This window comes from Podarcis liolepis, assembly GCF_965112155.1.
Source record: "Podarcis liolepis genome assembly, chromosome: 13".
Taxonomy (NCBI): domain Eukaryota; kingdom Metazoa; phylum Chordata; class Lepidosauria; order Squamata; family Lacertidae; genus Podarcis; species Podarcis liolepis.
In genome coordinates, this window is record NC_139573.1 from 24,483,995 (window position 1) to 24,511,139 (window position 27,145).

Genomic DNA, 27,145 nt, shown 5'->3' on the forward strand with positions numbered 1-27,145 from the left:
GAAAAAGCAATTTCCTTATTAAAAATGCTAATCACATTATTGGGGCGGGGGATGATGAGCCGCAGAAGAAATCGAGCCCTAATTAGGGACACTAACAAAGAGGAGCTAAAGACTGGACCAGCTGTTCCATGGAAAACAGCTGCTGCAGACACACCCTATGGAGATGAGAGACCAGTACTGGCATGTTTTTGACTTGAGCGCTTATTGCCTAGGGTTATTGGTGGTAGGCTGCTGCTCTCTGCTGGCCATGATGGAAACAGCACAGTAAAAAAGGGCATAGGGACCCCCACAATTGCAGCATAACATGCAGAAAGTTTTATTTGCTGGTGTCTGCCGCACACAGCTTTGGAAAAAGTGACAAGTGTGGTGCCGCAGAGTTCTGTCCTGGGCCCTTTGTTGTTCAACGTCTTTATAAACGACTTGGAAGAAGGAATTGAGGGGATGCTGATCAAATTCACAGGTGACACCCAACTGGGAAAGGTCGAAAGAATCAGGACAGAAAGTACTTTTTCATCCAGTGTATAGTTAAACTACAGAACTCGCTCCCACAGGATGGATTTGGTAAATTCATGGCTGTTGATGGCTACTAGCCGTGATCACTGTGCTCTTTCACCACAGCTGGGAGGCAGCGATGCTTTGGAATACCAGCAACCAGAAATCACGGAAGATGAGAGCGCTCTTGTGGTTGACTCCTGCTTGCTGGGTTTCCCTCCAGCATCTGGCTGTCCACTGTAAGAACAGGATGGAGGCTCAGATGGGCCATTGGCCTCATCCAGCAGGCACTCCTTAAGTTCTTATGCTCTTAAGATTGGGAGAAGGGAGTATTAACACTCTCCTCTTTCAGGCACCAGAGGCACACACAAGATGCAGGAGAGCAACAGATCAGGCCAGATGTTTATTGTCTACCCTTCCAAGGCAGTGGGAACAGGCAGAGTTTTCAGAAGGCTGTGCCCCACATCTAGTGGGACTTGTCGTAGGTTCCAGCCCCCTTGTAGTTACCCACATAGCCGCTGTTACTGACCAGGTCAGCACGTCCTGCGATGCCCTTGCCCTTGCCGCTTTCGTCAAAACGTTCCTTGTGGGAGCCTGTGTATTTGCTGGTGTCTGTCAGCCGGTCCACTGCACCAGCCGCGACGGTTTTCTGCAAGACAAGCAAGCAGAACACTTAAGTGGTGATGGTTGTGGTGGGTGCTGATTAGTCATGGCATAGGTGCTGGGTGGGCTGGGTGCTCCAGCCCCAACAACACTGGACCAAGCCGGCGGGCCTGAGTCATGGGATAAATCCAGCCTATGGAAAGTTTAGGGATGGGGCAGGTAACTACGTGCACAAACTGCTGCTGGTCCGCACAACCCTTGACTGTACAGCAAAGGCTCATGGGTAGGATGGAACTATATCCCTAAAGTGGTTGGGCTCTAAGGATTGCACTGAGTCCATTCCTGCTCTATATTGGCAAGAGGTCTAATAATGGGGGAGAGGTCTGGTGAGGCCCAATTGGCCTGGCTGTTGTGGCAGTGACCCTAGCAGCACCAAGGGGCTGGAAGTAGCCATCTGTTCAATTTCATTTTGTGCCACATATAATGCTTGCTGAGGAGCATTGTGGAAAATTTAAGAACGGCCAGGGGGGAAATGGAGGTGAATTAGGACACACAACAGTAGGGACCCTGGCAGCTGCCTGATGATAACATGTGTGCTGACACCTGCCAATGTGGAGATAGTAAAGCAGGGTGGATTCAGCCTGAGGGCCATTTTACCATCTGGGAAACTTTCTGAGGGCCACATGCCAATGGTTGGCCAAACCAGAGGTAAATGTGGGCACCACAACAAATGTAATTATTTCTTTAAATATTCATGAACCGCACTTTCATCTAAAATATATGGACGAAAAACAAAGCATTACAGCAAAAACAAGAACAATGTCAAGCACATCAGGAGGAGCTGGCTGGCAAATCTGAAAGGTCCATCTGAATGATACACAGTTTTTAGAAGAAGTCCAAAAATGAGCAGGGATGGATCCTGCCAGACTTCTGTTGGCAAGGTGTTCTGCAGGGCAGGGCCTGCCACAATAAGAGTTTGGCTGCTGGTAAAGGTCAGCTGAACCTCAGGGTCCTGTGGGACCACCAAAAATGCCCCATCGGGAGAGCTCTGTGATAGTGCAGTTGACTAGTTTCTTCACCCACTGTTGCCTGTCCCCCATTCCTATAAGCAAGAGGCATTATCGAAGTTCAAGGGCACATTCCAGCCACGTTTGACCCCTGGAGCTGAGGTTCCCAGTCCTGCCTCATGGCAACTTGGTTTTGCAGACAGGTCCTTAGGGTCCACCCTTGGCAGTTTGTGTGGTGGTTTTGCCCAAAAGAGCCCAATAATTTGGGGGTGGGGGATGGAAGCAGGACTGTTTGGATGTGCTCTTCCTTCGCAGGGAAGCTCCTTGTCACTCACCGTTACCCCCACATTGCCTGGTTCTTTGCCTTCCAGCATCTGGTGTGTAGCTGCCAAAGCATCTTCGGGTGACTTTCCTTTGAAGCGTTTTGTGCTCAGCTCCTTCAGGGCTTCCTGGAACTCTGGAAACGTGATGTTGCGGGCACCCTTGGTCCTGGGGACAAGAGAACAGCGTCATCTTTGAGCCTCACCTACAGCAGACCCTCCCAATTGCTCACAGATCCACACACAGTGTCATACCCACAGCTGGCATGATTCTTGGTGTGGATTTGCACCACTTTACATCGCAGGTGGGAGAAACCATTTTTAACGGCATCCCAAGTTTGGGGGGGGGGGGACAAAAAAAAACACCCAGCTCCCTGAATGTAGAAACCAGTAAATCCATGAGGAAAGTTCCAGGCTTGCAGTTTTCCTTATGTGCTCATTTTCTACTTGCATAGGAATTTAAAAAACCAAAAAAAAAACCACAATCCAGAAGCATTCAAAGATCTGTCCAGCTCAGGACTCTGCCACCTCATTATGCTTCCTGTGTAGGATTGCTTATGGGATGTATCCAACGCTAGTCCTACTAAAAATAGACTCATTAGAGTTATTGGGCCTGGCTAACTTAGATTCATTAATTTCAATAGGTCAGCTCTGAGTAGGGTTAACCTATGGGTTTCCTGCCAAATTCAAGGCCTGATTTTGGGTTCCCATAAGCATCTGATCAGCCACTGTGAGAACAGGATGGTGGGCTAGGTGGGTCACTGGCCTGATTCAGCAGGTTCTTATGATCTTACTGAAGATCTCCATAACAGCATATGGAAAAGGCTGAACTGATTTTGCTTGCAGGATTGTTGAGCTGTTCCACAGTAGAGAGGACACAGGGCTTGGACCAGGACAACCTTCCAGTGGCCCTTAGCTATGGGCTTGGCCCAAAACGCCTGTCCACCCAGCCCTCACACCCTCAGCTCACTTGACTTTGTTGAAGAGGATATCCACATCAGTGCTGGTTACGAGCTTCCCATCCATCACACCACACTCCTTCAACATCTTGGAGAAGTTCTTGCCCGTCATGTCAGCTCCAGTGGCAGTTGTGTCTCCATACACAGCATATCTGTGGAAGGCCTTTTCCAGCTCAGATGCCATGCCTCCTGCAATAGTGGGAAATGGGAATGAAAAGGGACGTGGGTTTCTGGTTCCCTCCAGCAAGACTATCTCGAAAGCCCTCTTTGAGCTATTAAAAAAGGCAGAGGGTGAGCAATGTTGTAGTGATGGTGTCATTGTTTTATGCTGTGCTTCCTTGGCAGCTGTGTAAGAAGGTCCAGGGGTAAACATTTTGGAGCGAAATCTCCCCCTCTCATGCACACATAGGTCTATCAAACCACACACCTGGTTATTCCTTAAAAGAACCTATTTTTCTGAGGTATATTAGGAGGTACAAATGCTGTTGAAATGTACCACTTGTATACAAGGGTTGGCCTTTCGCTCTTGCCCTGAATCTTACTCCCAACAACTGAAACTTGAAGTAGCACCCAAAGCAAAACAAAACAAATAAAATCATGCATACCGATAAAGGATGGAGAACCTGTGGCTCTCTGGATATTGTTGGCCACCAACACCCATCAGTTCCAGTCAGAAAAGTCAATGATGAATGAAGGGTGGTGGGAGTTATATACCAATAGCTTCTAGAAGTCCACATTTTCACCACCCCTGCTCTAATTTGAACTTGGGCTCACCTGAGTTAGATGTTCTGCTCCTGCCCTGTTCCTCCTAGGAAGGATAGCCTGCTCTGAGCCAGAAGCACCACTGGCTTGATGGTGCAAGTTGTGGTGGTCATTGTGACTGTGTCAAGTTCTCTGTGACATCATAGTTTGCTCTGCATTGCAGATTGGCAGGGTGGTGGTTGTTTTTCCATGTAAAATGAAAGCCTTCTAGCTTCCGGATCATCTTATCAACTCTGGCCCAACATCACAGTATTTTGGAGCAAGAAATACAGAGAGGCGTGACCAGAAAGGAAGGTATTTCACATAGCTGTTCTTGTACATACTTGAAATTGAGATGGCACCCAGAGAGTTGCTGGTTATACAGAGATTCACAAGCTGGTTTACAGACTCTTGAAATTCGGGTACATTTTAGAGCAACGGCTATCAATTTGTTTGTTTGTTTGTTTGTTTGTTTGTTTGTTTGTTGTTATTTTATTCCATTTAGAAAACTTAATCATTTTAGATTCTAAATAATTTCAGATTGGTGTGCAGAAAATATAAATCATATGTGTCAGAGCTGCTCCCAGATCCTAGCTCACAGAGGATCACGCTAGCCAGCGTTCACTTTATAAAAGTCTTTATTGAGTTACAGTTTCCATTTCCAAGCTGCCGCGTGCAGCTCTACGTCTTATAAGCTAGACCGGCGAAGCTCCGTCTGAGTCTCCGCCCCTTGTACACCAACTTAATACCCTAGCCTTACTCCACCTTTTCCGCCTGACCGTTCTTCTCTGGGTCCCTCTGCCCCCCGTGGTCTCTTCCTTCCTGGACTCTTCTGACGCTGACCCCCCGGACCCTCCTGTCTCCTTGCGTCGGGCTTTAGGACCTGGCTCCCTTTCCGGGCTGCTTACTGCGCCGCCTTCCTGTGCATTTGAACTTGGCGCACGCGCCCAACCTTCCACTTTCCGCTTGACCGTTTCTTCGCTCTCTGATGGAGGTGTGGCCACTCCTGACTCATGCCCTCCCCCCTGCTGCGAGCTGCCAGAGCTCGAAACCTGGCGCCTTTCCTCCCCACTGCGCTCTGTTGGTGACGCTGGCCCCGATTTCCAACTGCTGCCCTCTGAACCCTCTCTGGACCCTTCTTCCTGGGGTGTCCCCCTAAGCTCCCCCCTTGCTCTGGCCACTGGCGCTCCTTTCTGTGAATCTTCTGATTCACTGGACAGACTCGGAGATCTCGGGTCGTCGTCGTCACTCATCTTTTCTTCGGACTCCTCCCCCTCGCTCTCTGTTTCCTCCCTTGCCCTCGCCTCTGCTCCTGAACCCCTGACAATATGTAAGAGTTTCAAAACATGATACAATGTGCAGGTCCAGTACTTAACAAAAGCCTGTCAAAACAATGTGCAAAACGGGGACCAAATCTCAAACAAGATCTCAAAATCAGCACAGGCATCTTCCCCAATTGTGTGCAATCAGCACACGCTCTCCTGCCAACACGCGTGCCTTTTCAGCATTGAAAGGGGACAGGGCAGGAGCAGAAGAAGGGAATCCCTTGTGCGTGTCTTCCGGAAACAGAACCCCTGCGTAAATGGAGATTGCCGTGTGCATGACATAAAAATCAAATACAGTAGAAAGGAATCTCAAAGCAATATGTGAAGTGTAGGTCAATATAAAAGAAATCAAACAATATACCATGTTGGGTTTATAGAGGAGAAAATGATGGGATGGTAAACCTTTTGGCCTAGTGGGACAGATCTTAATATCCACCCACCCTGTGGGCCAAATTTGATAACTGGGTACAGCCACCCACATATTAATCATCTGAGATCGTGATGACACCTGGAGATTGATAGGTGGGTGGTCTTGCTTTGCCAGCACACCAGTGGGAATGTTTTGGGGGAAATGGCATCATTGGCCAAATTGGCCCCCTGACAGGGAGTGCTGGATTTACATTGGCAGTCCTGGATTTACATTGCCTTGCTAACAATTTCATTTCCCAGAAGATGGAAAAAGCAACAAGCAGATCATCTATATTGGACCTGGTACTCACCAACAGGGAGGAGCTGATCAAAGAAGTGGAAGTATTCAGAAACTTGGGAGGCCGTGATCATGTTATCCTGGGTTTCAGGATACAGAGGCAAGGGAAAGCTGAGTGTAGTCGGACATGCACTCTGGACTTTAAGAAGGCCAATTTCAAAAAGCTGAAGGAGCTACTGGGTGAGATCCCATGGTCAGAAATACTCAGAGAGAAGGAAGTCCAAGATAAATGGGAGTTTCTTAAAGATGAAATTTTGAAGGCCCAAACGCAGACAATTCCAACAAGAAAAAAGCAGGAAGCATCTAAGGAAACAAGCTTTTTATCAATGCTAACATTTTGGCAGTGTTCTAATTTCATTGAGTAGATAAAGAAGAGAACGAGGTTTTGTTTCTCATGAGCAGATGCTACTAAATTTTGGGCTTCCTGAGATCTCATAGCCCTGGGCCTCCAAGTGGCTTTAATCTGGGCCCGTTGATTGTGGCCAACATTGGCCAGCGCCCTAGAAGTTCTCTACTCCTAATTTGGGGGACGTTACCTTGCAGGCCTTTCCCCTCCCCCCCCCCACTCTCTTTCTGACACCCCTTCCTCCATTCCAGTTTTTTCACTTCTTGCCACCTGCATGAAATTAGGCCTGGACACAGCCAAAAACACACCCAGGGGCGAGCAACATATCAGAGCAGCTGTTTATTGCCTTCCCCTCCCAAGGCAGTGGGAACAGGCAGGGTTTTCAGAAGGCTGTGCCCCACATCTAGTGGTACTTGTCGTAGGTTCCCGCCCCCTTGTAGGCAGAGACATAGCCAGTGTGGCTTTCAACCGGGTCCGTACGTCCAGCCAGCCCTTTGCCCTTGCCAGTTTCATCGAACCGTTCCTTGTGGGAGCCTGTGTATTTGCTGGTGTCTGTCAGCCTCTCCACAACACTAGCCGCGGTTGATTTCTGCAAGACAAGCAAGTGGATAGTCAGTGGTGCGGTGGTGGTGCTTGGAAGGAGGGGTTAGCGCTGAGCTTATGCTTAAAAATGCAAAATAATGAGGTGGGGGAATGCGTGGATATGTTCGTTGCCTCATCCCTCAAAGATAATGTCTACACTCTAAGCCTTTCGCATTTGTGTCAGGCACCGAAAGCGGGATGGCATGGATGCGCAAAAATGAACACAGGTACAAGCTATTCAAAATCTGCAGCAAAAAAAAATGGAGACCGTCAAATTTGTGATGCCCAAATCATTTCAGGATAAACCCCTCTTCAGCGGCATTTTTAAAGAAGTTCCCGTGCTGGTCTGTAGGCCAATGCTGCAGCTTCCTTCCTATCCAAATTCTGCACCGAGAGGTGAATTCTGCAGCCTTTATAAATTAGGCAAATCAAGTGGAATTTGAATATTCTCTCATTTTGCATGTTTTCTGCTACGGACCTGCGATTTTACATGAATTACTTTGATTTATGCGGGGTGCTGAAGCCTTGTTCCCCATCTTAACTCCTTCTGAGATTGTAGGAGTTATTGTTCCTACAGTTTTGGGCCATATATTCCCAGCCATAAGGATTGTAAACTGTTTTTTTCTTAAAAAAATAAAAATAAAGCTGGGATTCTCAGTACTACATTCTGTACATTTCCCCTGCCCTCCCACAGAAATGCAGTGTGTGTGTGTGTGTGTGTGTGTGTGTGTGTGTGTATTTTTCCCTGACTTAATTAATTTAAATGCATTATTTATTTATTTATTTAACAAGTGGTTGCCTCTCATTTCATAGGAAAGCCACACTCACTGTTCCCGTGCTGGTTGGTTCTTTGCCCTCCATCAGCTGGTATGTGGCCAATAAAGCCTCCTCTGGGGACTTTGCCTGGAAGCGCTTTCTGCTCAGTTCCTTAACGGCTTGCTGGAACTCGATGTAGTTCATGTTGCGGGCCCCTTTGGTCCTTAAGGTTGCAGAGGGAGAACGCTGTTAGCTCCTAGCCTCTGCGGCTATTTGATTTGTTCAACTACATTTGTGCCCCACCCTTTCTCTAAGGCTCTTGGAGCAGTTCCTTATCTCATTTCATCTTCACAACAACCCTGTGAGGCGAGTTAAAGAGTCAAAGACCCTTAGATGCTTTGTGGCTGAGAAGGCTGCCTCAGCTCTGCTCAAAACAGTTTCTTCGTACCACAAATCAGAATGGAGGGTGAAAATATTGCCATAAATGGGTTCTGTGTGAAATGGCCTAATAATTTCATATAGTACATTTCAAGTGTGCAAAGTGTTTTGCACAGGAGATTACCTCAGTAATTCTCTCAACAGCCCATTATTCTCATCCCTATATTGCAGGGATGAGGCTGAAAGCAGAGTGACTTGATTATGCCTGAGGTGAGATTTTAACCTAGAACTACCCAAACCATACTGCACATTCTTTGCCACTATATCAGACTATGGAGGAACAAGTGGGCCCTACAACAAAATGTAGAGTGTTCCTATATGCTGGTCTGTCTGAAATAAAGATTTGGATTCAATTAAGAGTGCTCCTGTTCAGGGTTCCAGCAAGCTAGCCCACCTTTTTCTAGGATATTCCATTCCATTATTTCCTCTACACAGGGAATTCCAGCCTAATAATAATAATAATAATAATAATAATAATAATAATAATAATTTATTATTTATACCCCACCCATCTGGCTGGGCTTCCCCAGCCACTCTGGGCGACTTCCAACAAAATATTAAGATACAGTAATGCATCAAACATTAAAAGCTTCCCTAAACAGGGCTGCCTTCAGATGTCTTTTCAAAGAGAAAGAGCATTTTGTGGCCTCTGAGTGTGCTCAATCTTCAGTGGGCTGGGGTTGTTTGGGGGGGGGCGAGTTTAACCTCCTAAGGCAGGGGTCCCCAGACTACAGCCCAAGGGCCGGATCCGGCCTGCCAGGCTCATAAATCCGGCCCTCAGCACACGGGGCTGACTGAGCAGACCCCGCGCACTGAGGTAAACCCGGCACGGCAAGGAGTTTCCTTGAAAAGAACGCTCGTGTACGCATGTTCTTTTCAACAGAAACACCTCAGCGCGCCAGATTTACCTCAGTGTGAGGAGCTGCAGAAGCCTCACCATGTGCTTAAGTCTTCTGGCAAGGAGGAATTCTGACAAGAGGAATCGAAGGGGAAAGGATTTTCCTCCAGAGCACATGAGAACTTTTGGACTTTACCCAGGTGGGTTGGGTGGTGCTGTCACCATGTACAAGTCAGTTAAGTATGGGACAAGGCAGAAGGCTGGTGTGAGAGAGGAGCAATGAGTTCAGCTGCTATGCTACCCGGTAGAGCTGGCTTATCAGGAGACGCATACCTAGGCTCCCTTGTGCCCTTGGCAAGGAGCTGTATCGGTCCCTTGCATCCTTGCCAGAGATGAGCCAAAATAGAGGGGTGCAATTTTCGCACTCCCATTGGTCTGCGCCTTTTACTGGGGCCAACCCCTGGGTACACTCCTGCTTTTCAGGCAACATAAAAGGGAAGGATTGGTCTCATTGTTTTCGTGCACTGCAAATAAAATATGTGCAGTGTTCATAGGAATTTGTTCATATTTTTCAGGATTTTTTTCAAATTACCGTCCGGCCCCCAACAGTGTCTGAGGGACAGTGAACTCACCCACTGTTTAAAAAGTTTGGGGACTCCTGTCCTAAGATTTAATACACTGACTTTTTATTTGCAGAGTTTAAAGGCTTGGTACCTGAGAAAGTGCAATTTCTGGGCCAGAGCCTTGCAGTGACCACTTAATATAGTGGCCTTGCCATGTGGTTGCAGCATTCCTCACCAGACACTGCTTCTCCCACCCCATGGCTCACTTGACTTTGTTGAAGACAATGTCCACGTCAGTGCTGGTCACAAACTTCCCGTCCATCACATCACACTCCTTCAACATCTTGGAGAAGTTCTTGCCCGTTATTTCATTGCCGCTGCTGCTCGTTTCCCCGTACACGGCAAATTTGCGGAAAGTTTTTTCCAGCTCTGACATGTTTCCAACAACTGCAGGGGAAGGGGGTTGAAGACAGTGGGGTGTTTAGAGGTCTGCACTTATTTCTGGCTCTATATTGCTGGTGGAAGAACTATACCCTCTCAATATCGGACTGGAGGTCCTTGTATTATATGATGGTAATGGGAGCCACGGGTAATAAATGGAAGTGACCCTGAATTCTCAGAATTGACTGTTTAGGAATCCCAAACTGATTCAATATATTACCAGATTGTCTCACAACTAGGGGACACACTTTGTTACACCTGCACAGCTTTTATAGGTAAATAAATACACCTGTTCCCCAAAAGGTTACTTGGTGTGGAAATATTTTGTGGTATCTGGTAATCTGTTGCACCTGGCTACCTAGTGCAGGTTATCACAGTCCGGCTCCCTCACATTTCTTGTGAGTATGTGGTAAAATGCATCTCATGATGCAGCCAGATACTAGAGATGACCAGTTCCCTGAACCAACTGTGTTCCCAAACCTGAGTTCACAAAATTTTAAAGTCAGAAGGTATCTTGGAGGTCATCTACTCCAGTCCCACATTCAATTAGACATCTTACAACTACAGCTTCCCTGACAGATGGCCACGCAGTCTCTACTTGAAGGACAGCTTGCCACCTTCTGCATCGTCTGCGTCACTATTCAGTAGCTCATGGTATTAGGAAGTTCCTTCTAATCCTCAGCTAGAATCGGCTACCTTGAAAAGATGTCCACCCTCTGCCTTCTGCAGCAACAGAGAGCAAGTCTGCTCCATCTTCTGAGATAGCCCCTTTCCTCCAGATAGTTGAATACATCTGTGAAAGATTCTTGAACAGGAATACCAGAGAAGGCTTAAATCTGGCCTCTCTCTGTTGAGTATGAGCAGTTATTGGCAGGGCTGTTTTAGTTAAGCACACCTGCATACATTTACAACAAAGATGTATTACGGCATCAGCTTTCACGCATGTAGACAGTCAGGTCATGGGAAATAAACAAGATGAGCTTGAGCTCTTGGTACAGCAAACTAAATATGACATAATAGGCATCACTGAAACCTGGTGGGATAAGTCCCACGATTGGAATGTAATAATGGGGGGATACAATCTATTTCAGAGAAACAGACCAGACAAGAAAGGAGGAGGAGTGGCGTTATATGTCAGGGATGTGTATACCTGTGAAGAGATCCAAGATTTAGAACCTCAAAGCCAAAGTGAGAGCATTTGGGTCAAAATTAAGGGAGAGAAGAATAACAGAGACCTCATTGTGGGAGTTTACTATAGATCCCCAAGCCAAACGGAGGACATAGATGATGCCTTCCTGGAACAGATGACCAAGCATGCAAAAGGAAGGGAGATAGTAGTAATGGGGGACTTCAATTACCCAGATATTTGTTGGACGTCAAACTCAGCCAAGAGCATAAGGTCAAACAGATTCCTCACTGGCCTTGCAGACAACTTCATTGTCCAGAAAGTGGGAGAAGCAACTAGAGGAACAGCCATTTTAGATCTGGTCCTAACCAATGTTGATGACCTGGTTAGTGGGGTAGATGTGGAAGGATCATTAGGCGCGAGTGATCATGCTCTTCTGAAGTTTACTATACAGCGGAAAGGAGCAGCCAAGCATACTAGGACTCAATTTCTTGACTTTAAGAAAGCCGACTTCATAAAACTTAGGGAAGTGCTGGGTGAGATCCCATGGACAGCAATACTAAAAGGAAAGGGAGTTCATGATGGCTGGGAGTTTGTTAAGAGGGAGATAGTAAAAGCACAACGTCAGGCAATACCAATGAGACGGAAACATGGAAGGTGCCTAAAGAAGCCAGGGTGGCTATCTAAAGAACTTTTAACTGAATTAAGATTAAAAAAGGATGTGTACAAAAAAATGGAAAAGGGGGGAAACAACCAAAGAGGAATTCAAACAAATAGCCAGCACGTGTAGACACAAAGTCAGAAAAGCTAAAGCACAGAATGAACTCAGGCTTGCTAGAGAGGTTAAAAGCAACAAAAAAGGCTTTTATGGGTATGTTCGTAGCAAAAGGAAGAACAAAGAAACAGTGGGGTCACTCAGAGGAGAAGATGGTGAAATGCAAACAGGGGACACAGAAAAGGCTGAACTCCTCAATGCCTTCTTTGCCTCAGTCTTCTCCGATAAAGAAAACAATGCCCGACCTGAAGAATTTGGAGCAAATGATTCAGCAAAGGAAACACAGCCCAGAATAACTAAGGAGATAGTACAAGAATATTTGGCTAGTTTAGATGTATTCAAGTCTCCAGGGCCAGATGAACTGCATCCAAGAGTATTAAAAGAACTGGCAGATGTGATCTCAGAACCACTGGCAGTCATCTTTGAGAATTCCTGGAGAACAGGCGAAGTCCCGGCAGACTGAAGGAGGCAAATGTTGTCCCTATTTTCAAAAAGGGGAAAAGAGAGGACCCAAATAATTACCGCCCAGTCAGTCTGACATCAATAGCAGGGAAGATTCTGGAGCAAATCATTAAGCAAACAGTCTGTGAGCACCTAGAAAGGAATGCTGTGATCACCAACAGTCAGCATGGATTTCTGAAAAATAAGTCATGTCAGACTAACCTGATCTCGTTTTTTGACAGAATTACAAGCCTGGTAGATGAAGGGAACGCAGTGGATGTAGCCTACCTTGATTTCAGCAAGGCATTTGACAAGGTGCCCCATGATATTCTTGTAAAGAAGCTGGTAAAATGCGGTCTTGACTATGCTACCACTCAGTGGATTTGTAACTGGCTGACTGACCAAACCCAAAGGGTGCTCATCAATGGTTCCTCTTCATCCTGGAGAAGAGTGACTAGTGGGGTGCCACAGGGTTCTGTCTTGGGCCCGGTCTTATTCAACATCTTTATCAACAACTTGGATGATGGACTCAAGGGCATCCTGATCAAATTTGCAGATGACACCAAACTGGGAGGGGTGGCTAACACCCCAGAGGACAGGATCACACTTCAAAACGACCTTGACAGATTAGAGAACTGGGCAAAAACAAACAAGATGAATTTTAACAGGGAGAAATGTAAAGTATTGCACTTGGGCAAAAAAAATGAGAGGCACAAATACGAGATGGGTGACACCTGGCTTGAGAGCAGTACATGTGAAAAGGATCTAGGAGTCTTGGTTGACCACAAACTTGACATGAGCCAACAGTGTGACGCGGCAGCTAAAAAAGCCAATGCAATTCTGGGCTGCATCAATAGGAGTATAGCATCTAGATCAAGGGAAGTAATAGTGCCACTGTATTCTGCTCTGGTCAGACCACACCTGGAGTACTGTGTCCAGTTCTGGGCACCACAATTCAAGAAGGACACTGACAAACTGGAACGTGTCCAGAGGAGGGCAACCAAAATGGTCAAAGGCCTGGAAACGATGCCTTATGAGGAATGGCTAAGGGAGCTGGGCATGTTTAGCCTGGAGAAGAGGAGGTTAAGGGGTGATATGATAGCCGTGTTCAAATATATAAAAGGATGTCACATAGAGGAGGGAGAAAGGTTGTTTTCTGCTGCTCCAGAGAAGCGGACACGGAGCAATGGATCCAAACTACAAGAAAGAAGATTCCACCTAAACATTAGGAAGAACTTCCTGACAGTAAGAGCTGTTCGACAGTGGAATTTGCTGCCAAGGAGTGTGGTGGAGTCTCCTACTTTGGAGGTCTTTAAGCAGAGGCTTGGCAACCATATGTCAGGAGTGCTCTGATGGTGTTTCCTGCTTGGCAGGGGGTTGGACTCGATGGCCCTTGTGGTCTTTTCCAACTCTATGATTCTATAATTCTATGATTCTATGATTCTAGGTCATGTATTCATAGCAGTGACCAGAGGAGGAATAACCACGTGGAGGAGCGCAGAGAGAAGAAACGCCATGGGGCACCTGCAGCAGCAGAACTGGACGCCTCAATCTCCCCCAGCTGCAACAAATCATGCATCCCCTCCAACATTTCTCTGATGAAAATAGGGGCATCCCATTTCATAATGGTAAGTTTACTATTTATACACCACACATTTTACTGGGTTGCCCCAGCCACTCTGAGCAGCTTCCAACATATATAAAAACAAAATAAAACACTCAAAAACTTCCCTATACAGGATTGCTTTCAGAAGGCTTGGGGGCTGGATAACTCCATACCCTCCAACATTTCTCCAATGAAAATAGGGACAACCAGGTAGAGGGCTTTCTCGGTGGTGGCACCCGCCCTTTGGAACGCTCTCCCATCAGATGTCAAGGAAATAAACAACTATCCAACTTTTAGAAGACATCTGAAGGCAGCCTTGCTCAGGGATGTTTTTAATGTTTGAAGTTTTGTTCTGTTTTTAATGTTCTGTGTAAAGCCGCCAATCATCATCATCAAAGTGGGACATTCCAGGATCAAATCAGAAACAGGGACAGGGCTTCTCTAAATGAAGGATGTCACTGGAAAATAGGGACAATTGGAGGGACTGAGCAAGTCTTTCCAGCATTGGTCTCTGCAACCACAGAAGGTGCTATAACTCTCCAATGGTTTGACATAATCCCCAAAAGTGCACTCCTCCATTGTCTCCCAAAATAGATGCCAACAATTATGGAATAAGCTTCCATGTGGCATTAGGCATTTGACCACTAGTTCAAATTGGGGGGGGGGCTTGGTTCTGCTTGCTGGCTTCCCATGGGAATCTGGCTGGTCACTATGAGAATGAAGTCCTGGACTAACTGGGCCTTTGGCCTGATCCAGCAAGGGGCTTCTTCTGGTCTCATGACTGAAGTCTACTTCATCAGATGCACCAGGAATATATGCACATGATAGTGGGTTGGAACTGTAAGCAAAATAAAATGAAATGAAATGTGGAAAAGTCCAGTAATAACTGCACAATTAACTGTGGTCATTCACAAAACATTCACAACTGCTTTGTTTTATTGACCACAGTTAATTATATAAGTCCCCTTCATGGATCACTGCCTTGCCATGGCGAAGGGGCTTGAATAACTCAGAATAACTTGAATAACTCACCTCCTGGCAAATAGAAGGGGAAGAAATGGAGGCAGTGAAAGATTTTACTTTCTTGGGCTCCATGATTACTGCAGATGGTGACAGCAGTCACGAAATTAAAAGAAGCCTGCTTCTTGGGAGAAAAGCAATGACAAGCCTAGACAGCATCTTAAAAAGCAGAGACATCACCTTGCCAACAAAGGTTCGTATAGTTAAAGCCATGGTTTTCCCAGTAGTGATGTATGGAAGTGAGAGCTGGACCATAAAGAAGGCTGATCGCTGAAGAATTGATGCTTTTGAATTATGGTGCTGGAGGAGACTCTTGAGAGTCCCAGGGTCTGCAAGAAGATCAAACCTATCCATTCTTAAGGAAATCAGCCCTGAGTGCTCACTGGAAGGACAGATCCTGAAGCTGAGGCTCCAATACTTTGACCACCTCATGAAAAGAGAAGGCTCCCTGGAAAAGACCCTGATGTTGGGAAAGATGGAGGGCACAAGGAGAAGGGGATGACAGAGGACAAGATGGTTGGACAGTGTTCTCGAAGCTACGAACATGAGTTTGACCAAACTGCGGGAGGCAGTGGAAGACAGGAGTGCCTGGCGTGCTCTGGCCCATGGGGTCACGAAGAGTCGGACATGACTAAATGACTAAACAACAACAACAATTATATAAGCCACCGTCTGTACTTTTCTTCATTCCATTTCACTTTGACCTCACTGCTTGCAATTCCCCCAGCCCTCCAAAAAATACTGTTTGCATCTAACTCTAGCTCAGCATAATGCACGTATTCAATGGACTGAAGTCCATGTGCTACAAGAGGTGCATTTAACACCTGCATCTGTGTCCAGAACCCATGTTGTCTTATGGGCACACTCAATATTAAGCCAAGAGACTTTGGGGATCTTTTGCTATTTACAACATGTGTTTGTTGTTAAAGTGTTTAACTTTAACCTTATACCCACAAGAAGTTCTCACGTCAGAGGAAGGAGAATTGGTTTATTACACAAAATGAAAACAACAGAATAAATGGGTGCTGCTTTGGACAGCAAAGTTACAAAATAAGAAGGCAGCAAATCTCACAACACAAACACACAAACACAAATTTTACACCTAAAGTGTAAAATAATCCCTGTTCCCAAAAATTTAGAGGAAGCGAGTTAAAAGTAAAGTTAGAAAGGGAAGGGGAAGGGCATACCTATCTTGATGCAAAGTATGTGCTCGTTTCCTGAAGACACTGAGTAAAGTGGAGCTCCTTGATCAACAAACCACTGAAAAATCTAATGTTCTGTACTAATTTTAGCCAATGCATCCTAATAGAAAGGGGAAGGGGTCTTTGAGATGAGTAATTTCTTAGAATACCTATATTTCTTTGTTCCTATCACCCATTTGCTATTAAGTTCCTGCCCGATTCCTATTTCATGGACTCTGCTAAATTGGTAATTGAAAGAGTATAATTCTAGTAAGCCATGATTAAAATGGTTATAATCTATGGAATCCATTATTTTACAGGAAGCATTGCTTAAATTTTGCTGGTAACTAGTGCATTACTTGTGCTGACCTTTACATAAAAGTCTTAGGAGCTCAGGAAGTCTCCTCATGAGTGGCTTCCAGGACATGTTTGCACTAAGAACTAGACCAAGCATAGGAAAGATCATTTAGGGGTATATTTCATATTGAATGATACCAACTGTACTAATGCCATGACCTGCAGTAATAAACCATGTCAAAGGTTCAGATTGGCACTCCTGTTTATACCTATAAGTGTATAACATAATAAAATGATTTTAAGGTACCAAAGGCTCTTTGTTTTTGTTGCAATAGACCAACACAGCTACCTCTCTGGAGGTCATGGGGGCGGGGAGGCATTTTGAAATAATGAAATATCACTCTAGACTCTTCCTAGATATGAACAATGCAATCCTATATGTGTTTATGTAGAATGCCTACTTTGTCCAAAGGGCTTACGGCTAGGAAAGTGTGCACAGGATTGCTGCCAAAGTGTATCTGTTGTAATGCATTATTTGTAAACTGCCCTTCAGGAGGCAAGATGGCAAACACCTCAATAATAAACATATTTTAAAGCATTAAGAACAACATTTTCTCAACCTGTCATTTCATAGTTAACAGACACATTACAAATAGCTTGCAGTTTCAGTTCAGCTGCAACACCATTTGGTTTCTCCTCCAGAACGCTTTGTATTACTGTACTTCATACCTATGACAAAGTAGGGGAGACTGCCCTATAACAAAGGATGATTAAGCAGCATAAGTCTTAGGGTCTCCAAGATCCATTTGTATGTTCGTCACTTTCTGCAAGGTAAACCCAGAAACCTCTTGATCCCAAAGTGTCCCTTTAAACTTTGGGATCATCTCTTTCCTCAGAGCCATTGCACTGGAGCCCAATCCCCACGAGGATTTTTCAGGTCTTTCCCCTGAATTTTCAGCTTTCGTTTTAAAAAAGAAAAAAATATTCCTGCATCCATAGAACATAGAAACCAGAAAGTTGAGCCTTTTCTCTCCAGCCCTAGCCAGAAGCTGGGTTTACCTGGGCTTGCAGATGGTCGAGGCCCTGTTTATGTATTGCCTGGGAGGGGAAGGGCTGCTCTGTTCCAGCAAACCAGAAGGTTGAAGCATATATTTTAAGGTGACGATTATGACTTGTTGATGATGCCAGTGGTGACATCATCTTCTTGACCCTGTAGTTTTGAGGACCAGGTTATGAAGAGAAGAAGGAGACAACTTGCTGAAACTAGAGTACCAGAGATGGTACTTTTTAAAATAATGACTCTTCTTTTGTATTGATGAACATTCCCCATACCAAAATGGAATGGAGTGGGAGCTAATCAACTTGGTCTTTCCTTCTGACAGTCCGTAATAAGTCTTTACACCAGGGTAAGCAACCTAAGGCCCATAGGCTGGATGCGGCCCAATCGCCTTCTCAATCCGGCCTACGGATTGAGTGTTTTTACATCAGCATGTTTTTACATGAGTAGAATGTGTCCTTTTATTTAAAATGCATATCTGGGTTATTTGTGGGGCCTGCCTGGTGTTTTTACATGAGTAGAGTGTGTGCTTTTATTTAAAATGCATCTCTGGGTGATTTGTGGGGCACAGGAATTCGTTCATTTTTTTCTTCAAAATATAGTCTTGTCCACCACATGGTCTGAGGGACCGGCCCACGGCTGAAAAAGGTTGCTGACCCCTGCTTTACACTGTCACATTATCTCACACCTAAAATAAATAAGCTGTCTCCTGCCTTCAGAATCCTCACAAAGGCATTCTTGGTTTTTTGTGGTATGCAATTAATCTGAAATCAATTAACTTAAGCAGTCCTCAAAGTGGCTGCTTGCTTGCCTCTGTTCCATCTCATCCCTAGTTTGACGGAGGCAGAGTAAAGGACCCCAACATACTGGGCATGAGTCTGAGGTTTCTCTAATGTCCCTCAGGGGAGCTTCAGGGCCATGAAAACAAGGATATATCTATTGACCCTCAGCTGAACCAATCAAGCTCAGGACATGTGTGTTTTCGACACACTCAGCCAATCACAATGCACCAACAGTGAAGGGAGAGCGTTAGCACACTGCACACACAAAAAAGACAATGCATATACTTAGAAGGAGGAGGAGGCCTGAAATGTTCTGGTGCATCCAAAAGGGGGCCTGCCACAGCTGTAAAGCTGCCCTTTAAAGATCGCCTGCCACCTAAGATTTGGGCTGGCCCGACCTTCTGTGCCTGCGCATGTGCTTATTGAGATATGAAGACCGCGTGAAGAAGCTTCCGCAGACGAGGCATTCATGCTCCAAGCTCGCTGTGTGCACCTCCTGGTGCCTGGTCAGATACGAACGCTGGGCAAAGACCTTACCGCAGGTGGAACATTTATATGGCTTCCCCGCCCGGTGGGTGAGCAGGTGCTTTGACAGGTATGAAGTCAAGCTGAACTGCTTTGGGCACTTGGGACAAGCATAAGGCTTGTCCCCTTCCACTAGTGAGGAAGCTCCCTCCATCAACAGGCTTGGAGTGCTCAGGAATTGGGGCACCTTAGGGTGTTGACTGGGCACAGCTTGTGGTTGCCCAGTAGAACTGGTGATGCTTTCAGTCGAAGCCTTCCTCTGTAGCCCCCTTGAGGTGCTTGGGACAGTGCACTCCACAGAGACTGCCTCACGGGAACTCAAAATGGGGGTCAACTCAGTGCTGGGTTTGATGTCAACATGGAAGGGAGACAGCTCGGTGTGCTGTGGGTTGACGTTCTCGCCATCAGTCCCACAGTACCCACTCTCAGAAGGCTGCTTTTGGAACAGGGGATGAGGCAAGCCCTCGACCCCAATTTCCCACACAATGTTTGGTGGAAGGGCTTCAGGGTCACTGTGTGCTCTAAAATGGCATTTGCCACACTCACAGGCTTTCTGACAGGCTAAAGGTTTGCAAGGTTCCCCAGAACACAGGGGGGAAAGGCGTTGCAGATACTCTCCAGAGATGTTCTCCACAGAGACATCTTCCTCACAATTACTCTGGCCTTCCTCCTTATTGTTTTCCTGATGTGATTCATTGTTCTTTATCGGTTGCAAGTGGGAAATGTCACAGCCATAAAGTTGCTCTCCAGGATGAACAATCAAATGTTGAATGAGGTCAGAAAGCCACGGAAAGCCTTGCCCACACTGGTCACAAAGAAAGGGCTTATGGATACTGATGCTCTGTTCTGTTGTCTGGCTGTTGTGCCTGGGTGCTTCAATCTGTTGTTCACCCCTAGGGTGACTGAGTTTATGTTGGGCAAGACTGTCAAAGCCTTCCCCAGTGTGATCACAAATGTCAAGCTCCTTGGAGGCTGTGCTCTGCTCTGTTAATGCCTTTCCAGAGTGAGTGTTCGCATGTCGAGTAAGGTCTGAAGGCCACCGGAATTTCCTCCCACATAGACCACAAATGTGGGATGCCTTGGAGGGGCTGTTCTGGTCAGTCTTAACCTTTTCTCCACAGCAAGAGTGTTTATGATGAGCAAGTTTAGTAATTGACTGGACGTTTTCCCCACACTTCTCACAAACGTAGGACTTCTGGGACTGGGTGCTCTTGCCTGTCCTTAATGTTCTCCTGCGGCAAGCGAGTTCATGTCTAGCAAGGTCTGAAGGCCACCGGAAGTTCCTCCCACATAGACCACAGATGTGGGATGCCTTGGAGGGGCTGTTCTGGCCAGTCTTTACCTTTCCGTGACAGCAAGAGTATTTATGATGAGCAAGTTTAGTAACTGAGTGGAAGTTTTTCCCACACTTCTCACAAACGTAGGACTTGTGGGACTGGGTGCTCTTGCTTGCCTGTAACATTCTCCTATGGCAAACAAGCTCATGTCTAGCAAGGTCTGAAGGCCACCGGAAGTTCCTCCCACATAGATGACAGATGTGGGATGCCTTGGAGGGGCTGTTCTGGTCAGTCTTAACCTTTTCTCCACAGCAAGAGTGTTTATGATGAGCAAGTTTAGTAATTGACTGGACGTTTTCCCCACACTTCTCACAGGCGTAGGACTTCTGGGACTGGGTGCTCTTGCTTGCCTGTAACATTCTCCTATGGCAAACAAGCTCATGTCTAGCAAGGTCTGAAGGCCACCGGAAGTTCCTCCCACATAGACGACAGATGTGGGATGCCTTGGAGGGGCTGTTCTGGTCAGTCTTTACCTTTTCCCCACAGCAAGAGCATTTATGACGGGCAAGGACAGTAGATGACTGGAAGTTTTTCCCACACTTCTCACAGGCATAGGACTTCTTGCTTGTCCTTAATGTTCTCCTATGGCAAGGGAGTTTATGTCTAGCAAGGTCGGAAGGCCACCGGAAGCTCTTCCCGCAATTCTCACAGCTGAAGGACTTCTTGGACTGGGAGTGTTGATTCATCACCAACTGGGAACTGTTAGCTGCTGTATTCCTAAAATGCAGGTGTCGGGCAAGGTCAGAGGGCCATCAGAACTCCTTCCCACAAGGCCTTGGAATAGTCCTTCTGATTAGTGATTGGCTTTGAGTTTCACAAAAATTTGAATCTGCATACAGAGGAATGAGGACTAACAGATTTGGACTGCTTGCTTATAATTGGCTTTGGCCTTGCGTAGTCTCTTTACCCCTGTAATAATAATAATAATAATAATAATAATAATAATAATAATAATAATAATAATTTCATTATTTGTACCCCATCCATCTGACTGGGTTGCCCCAGCCACTCCGGGCGGCTTCCAACAAATATAAAAGCATAAAACATTAAACCCTGTATAAACTTCCTTATACAGGGCTGCCTTCAAATGTCTTCTAAAAGTTGTACAGTTCTTTATCTCCTTGACATCTGATGGGAGGCATTCCACAGGGCAGGCACCACTACCAAGAAGGCTCTCTGCCTCGTTCCCTGTAACCTCACTTCTCACAGTGAGGGAACAGTCAGAAGGCCCTCGGAACTAGACATCAGTGTCAGGGCTGAACGATGGGTGTGGAGACGCTCCTTCAGGTATACACTTTAAAGGTCAGCGCCAACACTTTGAATTCTGCTTGGAAACGTATTGGAAGCCAATATAGGTCTTTCAGGACTGGTGTTTTATGGTCCCAGTGGCTGCTGCCAATCACCAGTCTGGCAGCCACATTCTGGATTAATTGTAGTTGCATAAATATTTTTTATTTGATTTTACAAATGTAAAATTATAACAATATCAAATACATACTCAAATTTAGAGATTCCTCTGAATCTCATGACTTCCCTCCATCCCTTCCATGGGTCCTACTGTCAACATTTTCAACTGCATATTATTTCATCATCCATATTTTAAGTCTCTCTCTATTGTCCAAAGTATTTGTTACGTTATAAGTGTTATTATAGTCCTGCTAATGTTTTCATTTGTTTACAGTGGTCTCTTAAAAACATTATAAATATTTCCCATTCTTTGGATTAGTTATAGTTTCAAAGTCACCTTCAAAGGTAGCCCTATGTAGAGCACATTGCAGTAGTCCAAGCAGGAGATAACCAGTGCATGTACCACTCCAATGAGACAGTGTGCAGGCAGGAAGGGTCTCAGCCAGCATACCAAATGGAGCTGGTAGACAACCACCCTGGACAAACTCACCTTTTGTTGGTTCAACCTCTTTTTCTCACTGTAGACAGGCCACTGGGGACGGATTATGCTCCTGATCCTCGAAAGCCTTGGAGTTCAGGTCTGTTGAAGAGATTTCAGGGGGCATTAGAAGGGGGTAATTTAAAGTTAGCATGATGGTCTACTGATCAGCCACCAGGTATTGCCAACTGAAAGTCTACTATTTGACTATTATGAAGAGAAGAATATCTTTGTACTTGGCAGCCTACCTTTAATTTTTTTTATTTTGGTTTCATTAGTTAGCAAGATCAGAAGGGAAGTCTACTCCCTTTGTCATATCATTATGTTTTTATATGTGCTGGAAATCGAGTCAGATGGACAGGGAACAACAACAACAACATGTCCCACTCAGTAGTCAGGGGGCAAATTTAGCATGTTAGCTTTAAAAAGTACACCCTACCTGAAGGAGTGTCTCCACACCTATCATTCAGACTGGACACTTAGGGGTCCAGCTCCAAGGACCTTCTGGCAGTTCCCTTACTGTGAGAAGTGAGGTTACAGGGAACCAGGCAAAGGGCCTTCTCAGTATTAGCACCCTCCCTGTGGAATGCCCTCCCATCAGATGTATAGGAGATAAATAACTATACAACTTTTAAAAGACATCTCAAGGCAGCCCTGTATCGGGACGTTTTCAATGTTTGAGGTTTTGTTTATGTGTGTGTGTGTGTGTGTGGTGTGTGTGTGTGTGTGTATGATGCCTAAAGTGGCTGGGGTAACCCAGTCAGATGCACGGGGCAAAAAATTATTATTATTATCCTACTGGTAAACTGCCATAAGTACGTACAGGCATTTCCAAACAAGAGGGAAAGCAGTCAGCAATGGCAAACATCACTGGTGACCCCTGTAGGTCACTGTAGGAACCACAAAATTACTTTTTTAACTAACACTTTCTTTTTAAATTTTTTTTAAAGAATTATTTAAAATTCTGTAGCTACTGTGCTTAGTTTTTTATTCATCAGTTAGTTGAAGCTCTTCCATTTTCAAAAGAAAACACAGCTCTTCAGGATTAGCATGGCATTCCATGAGAAAAATAAAAAGAGCTCTTTAGTGAATCATTTGCACTTACATAAACCTTACCAAAGATTGTTAAAAATTAATAACTTTAGAAAAGAATTATATAAGTTAATTTCCTTGCCCCGCAATAAAATTACATTTTGTTAAATAAATAAATATAATAAATAAATATAAAATAAATATAATAAAATATAAAATAAAATAAATAATAAAATAAAATAAATAAAATATATTTTGTTGTTGACCAAGTTAATAAGGTAGTTGATAATAACCTTTAATGGGGTTCTAACAATGTCACTGCGTTAACAATTCTTGGCCAATACAGTGGTACCTCGGGTTACAAACGCTTCAGTTTACAAACGCTTCGGGTTACGAACTCCGCTAACCCAGAAGTACGGTAGTTGCTCTGGGTTGCGAATTTTGCCCCAGGATGAGAACAGAAATTGCATGCTGGCAACATGAGGCCCCATTAGTGAAAGCACGCCTCAGGTTAAGAACAGTTTCAGGTTAAGAACGGACCTCCAGAACAAATTCAGTTCATAACCCGAGATACCACTGTATGTCAGCCATTTTACCCCCCCAAAAAAAAAAAAAATTCCAATAAAATACCCAACCCAAACATAACTGGGTCCTCCTGAAAAGGTTGCAGTAATAAATATTTTAAATGTTTAATTGCTTACATTGTTATTCTGCTAACCTGGAAGCAAATATCACTATCTATTCTGCTGTTTTAATATGGTTTCTACCTTTGCATTTTATGATAGTATTTCAATGTAATACTCCAAGCCCTGTAAGTCATCTTCAGGTTTTTTTAAACGGAAAAGTAGAATAAAAATTATTATACAGTAATGGAAGTAAACTGATAGCACAAACCTTGTGCAAGGATCTGCATGGGAGGTTAAGTTCTGTGGCTAAAGGACCTTAAAAGTTAGGTTTGTCAGCCTGTAATAAGCCTGTACCATATTGATAGCTTGGGGTAGGATGGTGGGGTCCCCTCTGTTAGTCCCAGCTTCACTAGCCCAATAAAGTTCTGGGGGGCAGGAGGCACCCCTTTCTGATGATGCATCTTAATTAAGCCCCACAGTTCCTCCACAAAGAAGTGTTGTAAACAAAAATTGCCCTTTTCCCTTATGGGGTATCCAAGAGCCCATATAGAGTCCTTACATAGGTTCCCTATTGGTAGGAGAAAATAACAGAGGCCAACCAGAGAATATTGAGACGCAAAGCAGCTAGTAAGCTTGATCTTTATTGATCTGTTGCAACAGGGTGCTCCCCTTACATGCAGGAAAAGAGGAGGAACCCAGAACAATGGCGCACAAGGCCTTATAAAGACTTTTGAGATTGCCACCCTGTAGATCAAGACCACCCCAGAAACATCATACATACATCACAGAAGGGGTGTAACCTAAGACCACCCCCCAGATACAGCATACCTACATCACAGAAAAGGGGGTCTAAAACAGAAATTTGAATGTTGTTTTTCCTGTTTGCCAGGTTATCTGATTTCCTTTCCTGATTGTCACCCATTTTCTGCTTGCCTTTCCTGATAGACTGTCACCCATTAAAATGCTGATTACTCAATTCTTGAGACAATGGGAAGGCTCCCTGACCCCCCCTCCCTCCTTGCAGGGAAAACTTTTGGTCAGTTTGGGAATCAAAATGGTTTCAGGTCGGTCTTCCTGTGCTGATCTATGTACATGCTTGGTTGGTACACTTATGAACATTACCATATATCTAAGACCTCAAAATTCCTATCACAGATGCTAGGCCAAATCAGCCTGGAACTGGCATAGCAAAAGAAGAAGAAAAATGTTCCCCCACCATCTGCCTTAGCCATTGCAATATGGCAAGCCTTTGACTGCTAATCCTACATACGTCTACCCGGAATTATTAAATTCAGTCTTACTCCCATGTATGTGTAAGATTGCCACCTGAATTTGAATGTACTCTCAAAACATCAATAGAAGTTCCTTTTCTTTTGCATAAAAATATGCAGACGCATCAATATAATCAATATAAATACGAACAGGTAAAGATCGTTTATTAGATCAAAGCTACCACTTCCTGCTAGGCCACTTGTTTCAATAAAAGGTTGAGAAAGAGGTGAGTGGCCTGTTGATACCATTGTTCAGAGGGTGTAAAAATATAACAACCACAACGAACCCTCTTTAAAAGGCCCAGCATTTTTGCAAGTTACTTCTTGGCTGAGATGGCTTTCTTTGGTTGCTGGCTGTCCCCACAGTGAAAACTCTTTGTTCTCTACAACTGAAATCTTCCTGTGGAAGAACATGAGCAGGCAGGACAAAAAAACCCACCTTTTCCTTCAACAATGATTCTTTGTGTGATCGCCACAATGAATATTTCATCCATCACAAAAAGCCCATGAGCCTAATTACACCTTTTCCAAGGAAGGAAGGAAAATTTAGACACTGCCACTAAGGTGAGAAGGATGGGCCTTCCAGGCAATCACACATCCCTGCTTCATGTTTATTACCCCAGAGTTTGTAATTAAACACCATCTGCCTTAGATTATAATCTCCACTTTGCCCCTAGACTGTGAAGGGAAAACCTCCTTGATGCCGCCCAAACAAAAGAACAGGAAGGCAACTGAAGGCGTGGTAATCTCCTCTGATTTATGGACCCTTAGTCCAAAATTCAGAACAACAAAAGCAGAGTAAAGCGACCGTGGCATTAAGAAATATGCACTGCACGAAAGGAAGGTTGCCTCTGAAACAACTTCAGCTACTCTGTTATATTTTTAATCAAGGCGATGGGAGTACACAAAGTATTTAAGGCGGATTGATCTTGCATGCATGGCTCTAGAATAAAACACACGTGTATAATGGACAGTCCCAAGAATCACGGGTGTGATCCAGTGGTCTCCTAACCCAACCTCCTGGCTGCCAGGGAGGCGCAGCTATCCCTCACGCCAGCAGATCTTTAAAAAATGTGCCAATGAAAAAATATTAGCAGCCCTATACATTTGTGCACCACGGAAGTAAGAGCTTCAAAGAGAGAGAAAACCCTAAGCCTCGCCTCCCCTTCCCCAGTAAAAAACTACGCTACCAGTTGACGCAAATCATCAGATCCCAACCAAAAAGAGCCCCCCAGGGGGTGATCATGTCCCCGTCGCTACCTTGATCTATAATCATCATCATCATCCGCCCATCTGGCTGGGTTTCCCCAAGAGAATATTATAAACACTCCTCACATGTTCTGTCCAAATGGGTGCATCATGGAAGGTCCTGAATTCAACCGGAGAAGGAGAGGAAGCGGCGGACCAAGATCCTGCTTCCCAACCTCCTCCTCTCGCACGCCTTCTCTCTGCTTGAATCAAGCCCGAGGGTCCCTTCTAAATCACTTCTTTAGCCTGAGCCGAAAAGAGGCCGCTCCCGGGCCGCGCTGCAGTTTAAACGGCCTGCGGTCACGCCCCCGGCGTGACGCACCAGGAATCCCCATGACGTAAGCGGCATCCCTCCTCCCCCAAGCCGGGTCGCTGCGGGTCCCGGATGCTGGTCCGCAACACAGACCCCCAAAGAAGGAGAGCGGATTAATTGAACACCGGGTTTCCATTGTCGTTTTTGCATTCAAGCAGTGCATGCCCGCAGTTTATTTCTTCCTTTATTATAACACTATTTCTTAGCATTTCCGTTGCACTTTTAAGGGAAGGATGTACTTTGCACTCGCCGTTTCACTGCTCCTTACAGCAACCCTGTAAGGTGGGCAAACATTATTATCCCCACTTGCACGTGAGAAGTTAAGGCACAGAGGGATTATGATGACTTTCCTAAGATTACTGAGTGAGTCCAAGGCTGAGTCGGTATTTTGAACTGAGAACTCCCATCTCTTAGTCCCTGCCCAGACTGTATTTAAAAGAACAGTGTACTGTAATCACTTGAGCTCTTTGGCAGGCTTTCAATAACTTCTGCAATATTACAAAGAC

The 27,145-nt window shown here is 45.1% G+C and overlaps 2 protein-coding genes and 2 long non-coding RNA genes across 6 annotated transcripts; 2 read left to right on the forward strand and 2 right to left on the reverse strand.

Moving 5' to 3' along the window:
• Positions 1-882: 882 nt before the first annotated feature.
• On the reverse strand, positions 883-4,264 carry LOC310691983 (tubulin polymerization-promoting protein family member 2-like). 2 transcript variants are annotated; one of them, XM_083472331.1, is made up of 4 exons: positions 4,156-4,264; positions 3,393-3,570; positions 2,438-2,591; positions 883-1,141 (listed from the first exon to the last, which is right to left on the reverse strand). In XM_083472331.1, exons 2-4 carry the CDS (start codon positions 3,563-3,565, stop codon positions 959-961), a joined length of 510 nt encoding a protein of 169 aa, XP_083328457.1. In that variant the 5' UTR covers positions 3,566-3,570; positions 4,156-4,264; the 3' UTR covers positions 883-958. The 2 variants fall into 2 exon arrangements, with proteins under 2 accessions (XP_083328457.1, XP_083328458.1); XM_083472332.1 differs by having other exon boundaries at positions 3,987-4,205.
• Positions 4,265-4,334: 70 nt separating this feature from the next.
• Positions 4,335-6,535, forward strand: LOC310691987. The gene is made up of 2 exons (XR_014518634.1): positions 4,335-4,437; positions 6,117-6,535. It is a non-coding gene; the product is annotated as an uncharacterized lncRNA (long non-coding RNA).
• A 288-nt stretch (positions 6,536-6,823) lies between these two features.
• On the reverse strand, positions 6,824-26,638 carry LOC310691969 (tubulin polymerization-promoting protein family member 2-like). 2 transcript variants are annotated; one of them, XM_083472290.1, is made up of 5 exons: positions 26,414-26,522; positions 22,162-22,251; positions 9,943-10,123; positions 7,910-8,060; positions 6,824-7,088 (listed from the first exon to the last, which is right to left on the reverse strand). In XM_083472290.1, exons 3-5 carry the CDS (start codon positions 10,110-10,112, stop codon positions 6,903-6,905), a joined length of 507 nt encoding a protein of 168 aa, XP_083328416.1. In that variant the 5' UTR covers positions 10,113-10,123; positions 22,162-22,251; positions 26,414-26,522; the 3' UTR covers positions 6,824-6,902. The 2 variants fall into 2 exon arrangements, with proteins under 2 accessions (XP_083328416.1, XP_083328415.1); XM_083472289.1 differs by lacking the exons at positions 6,824-7,088; positions 7,910-8,060; positions 9,943-10,123 and adding an exon at positions 18,759-21,173 and having other exon boundaries at positions 26,414-26,638.
• On the forward strand, positions 10,020-18,103 carry LOC310691986. Its single transcript, XR_014518633.1, has 2 exons — positions 10,020-10,153; positions 17,644-18,103. It is a non-coding gene; the product is annotated as an uncharacterized lncRNA (long non-coding RNA).
• Positions 26,639-27,145: the final 507 nt, after the last annotated feature.

Coding starts and splice junctions, on each gene's coding strand:
- LOC310691983 (XM_083472331.1), bottom strand. CDS start 3,565: ATGGCATCTGAGCTGGAAAAGGCCTTCCACAGATATGCTGTGTATGGA. Junction 2,592..3,392: donor ATCCTCTTCAACAAAGTCAA/GTGAGCTGAGGG, acceptor TCTTGTCCCCAG/GACCAAGGGTGCCCGCAACA. Junction 1,142..2,437: donor CAGGCAATGTGGGGGTAACG/GTGAGTGACAAG, acceptor CTTGTCTTGCAG/AAAACCGTCGCGGCTGGTGC.
- LOC310691969 (XM_083472289.1), bottom strand. CDS start 20,950: ATGAATCAACACTCCCAGTCCAAGAAGTCCTTCAGCTGTGAGAATTGC.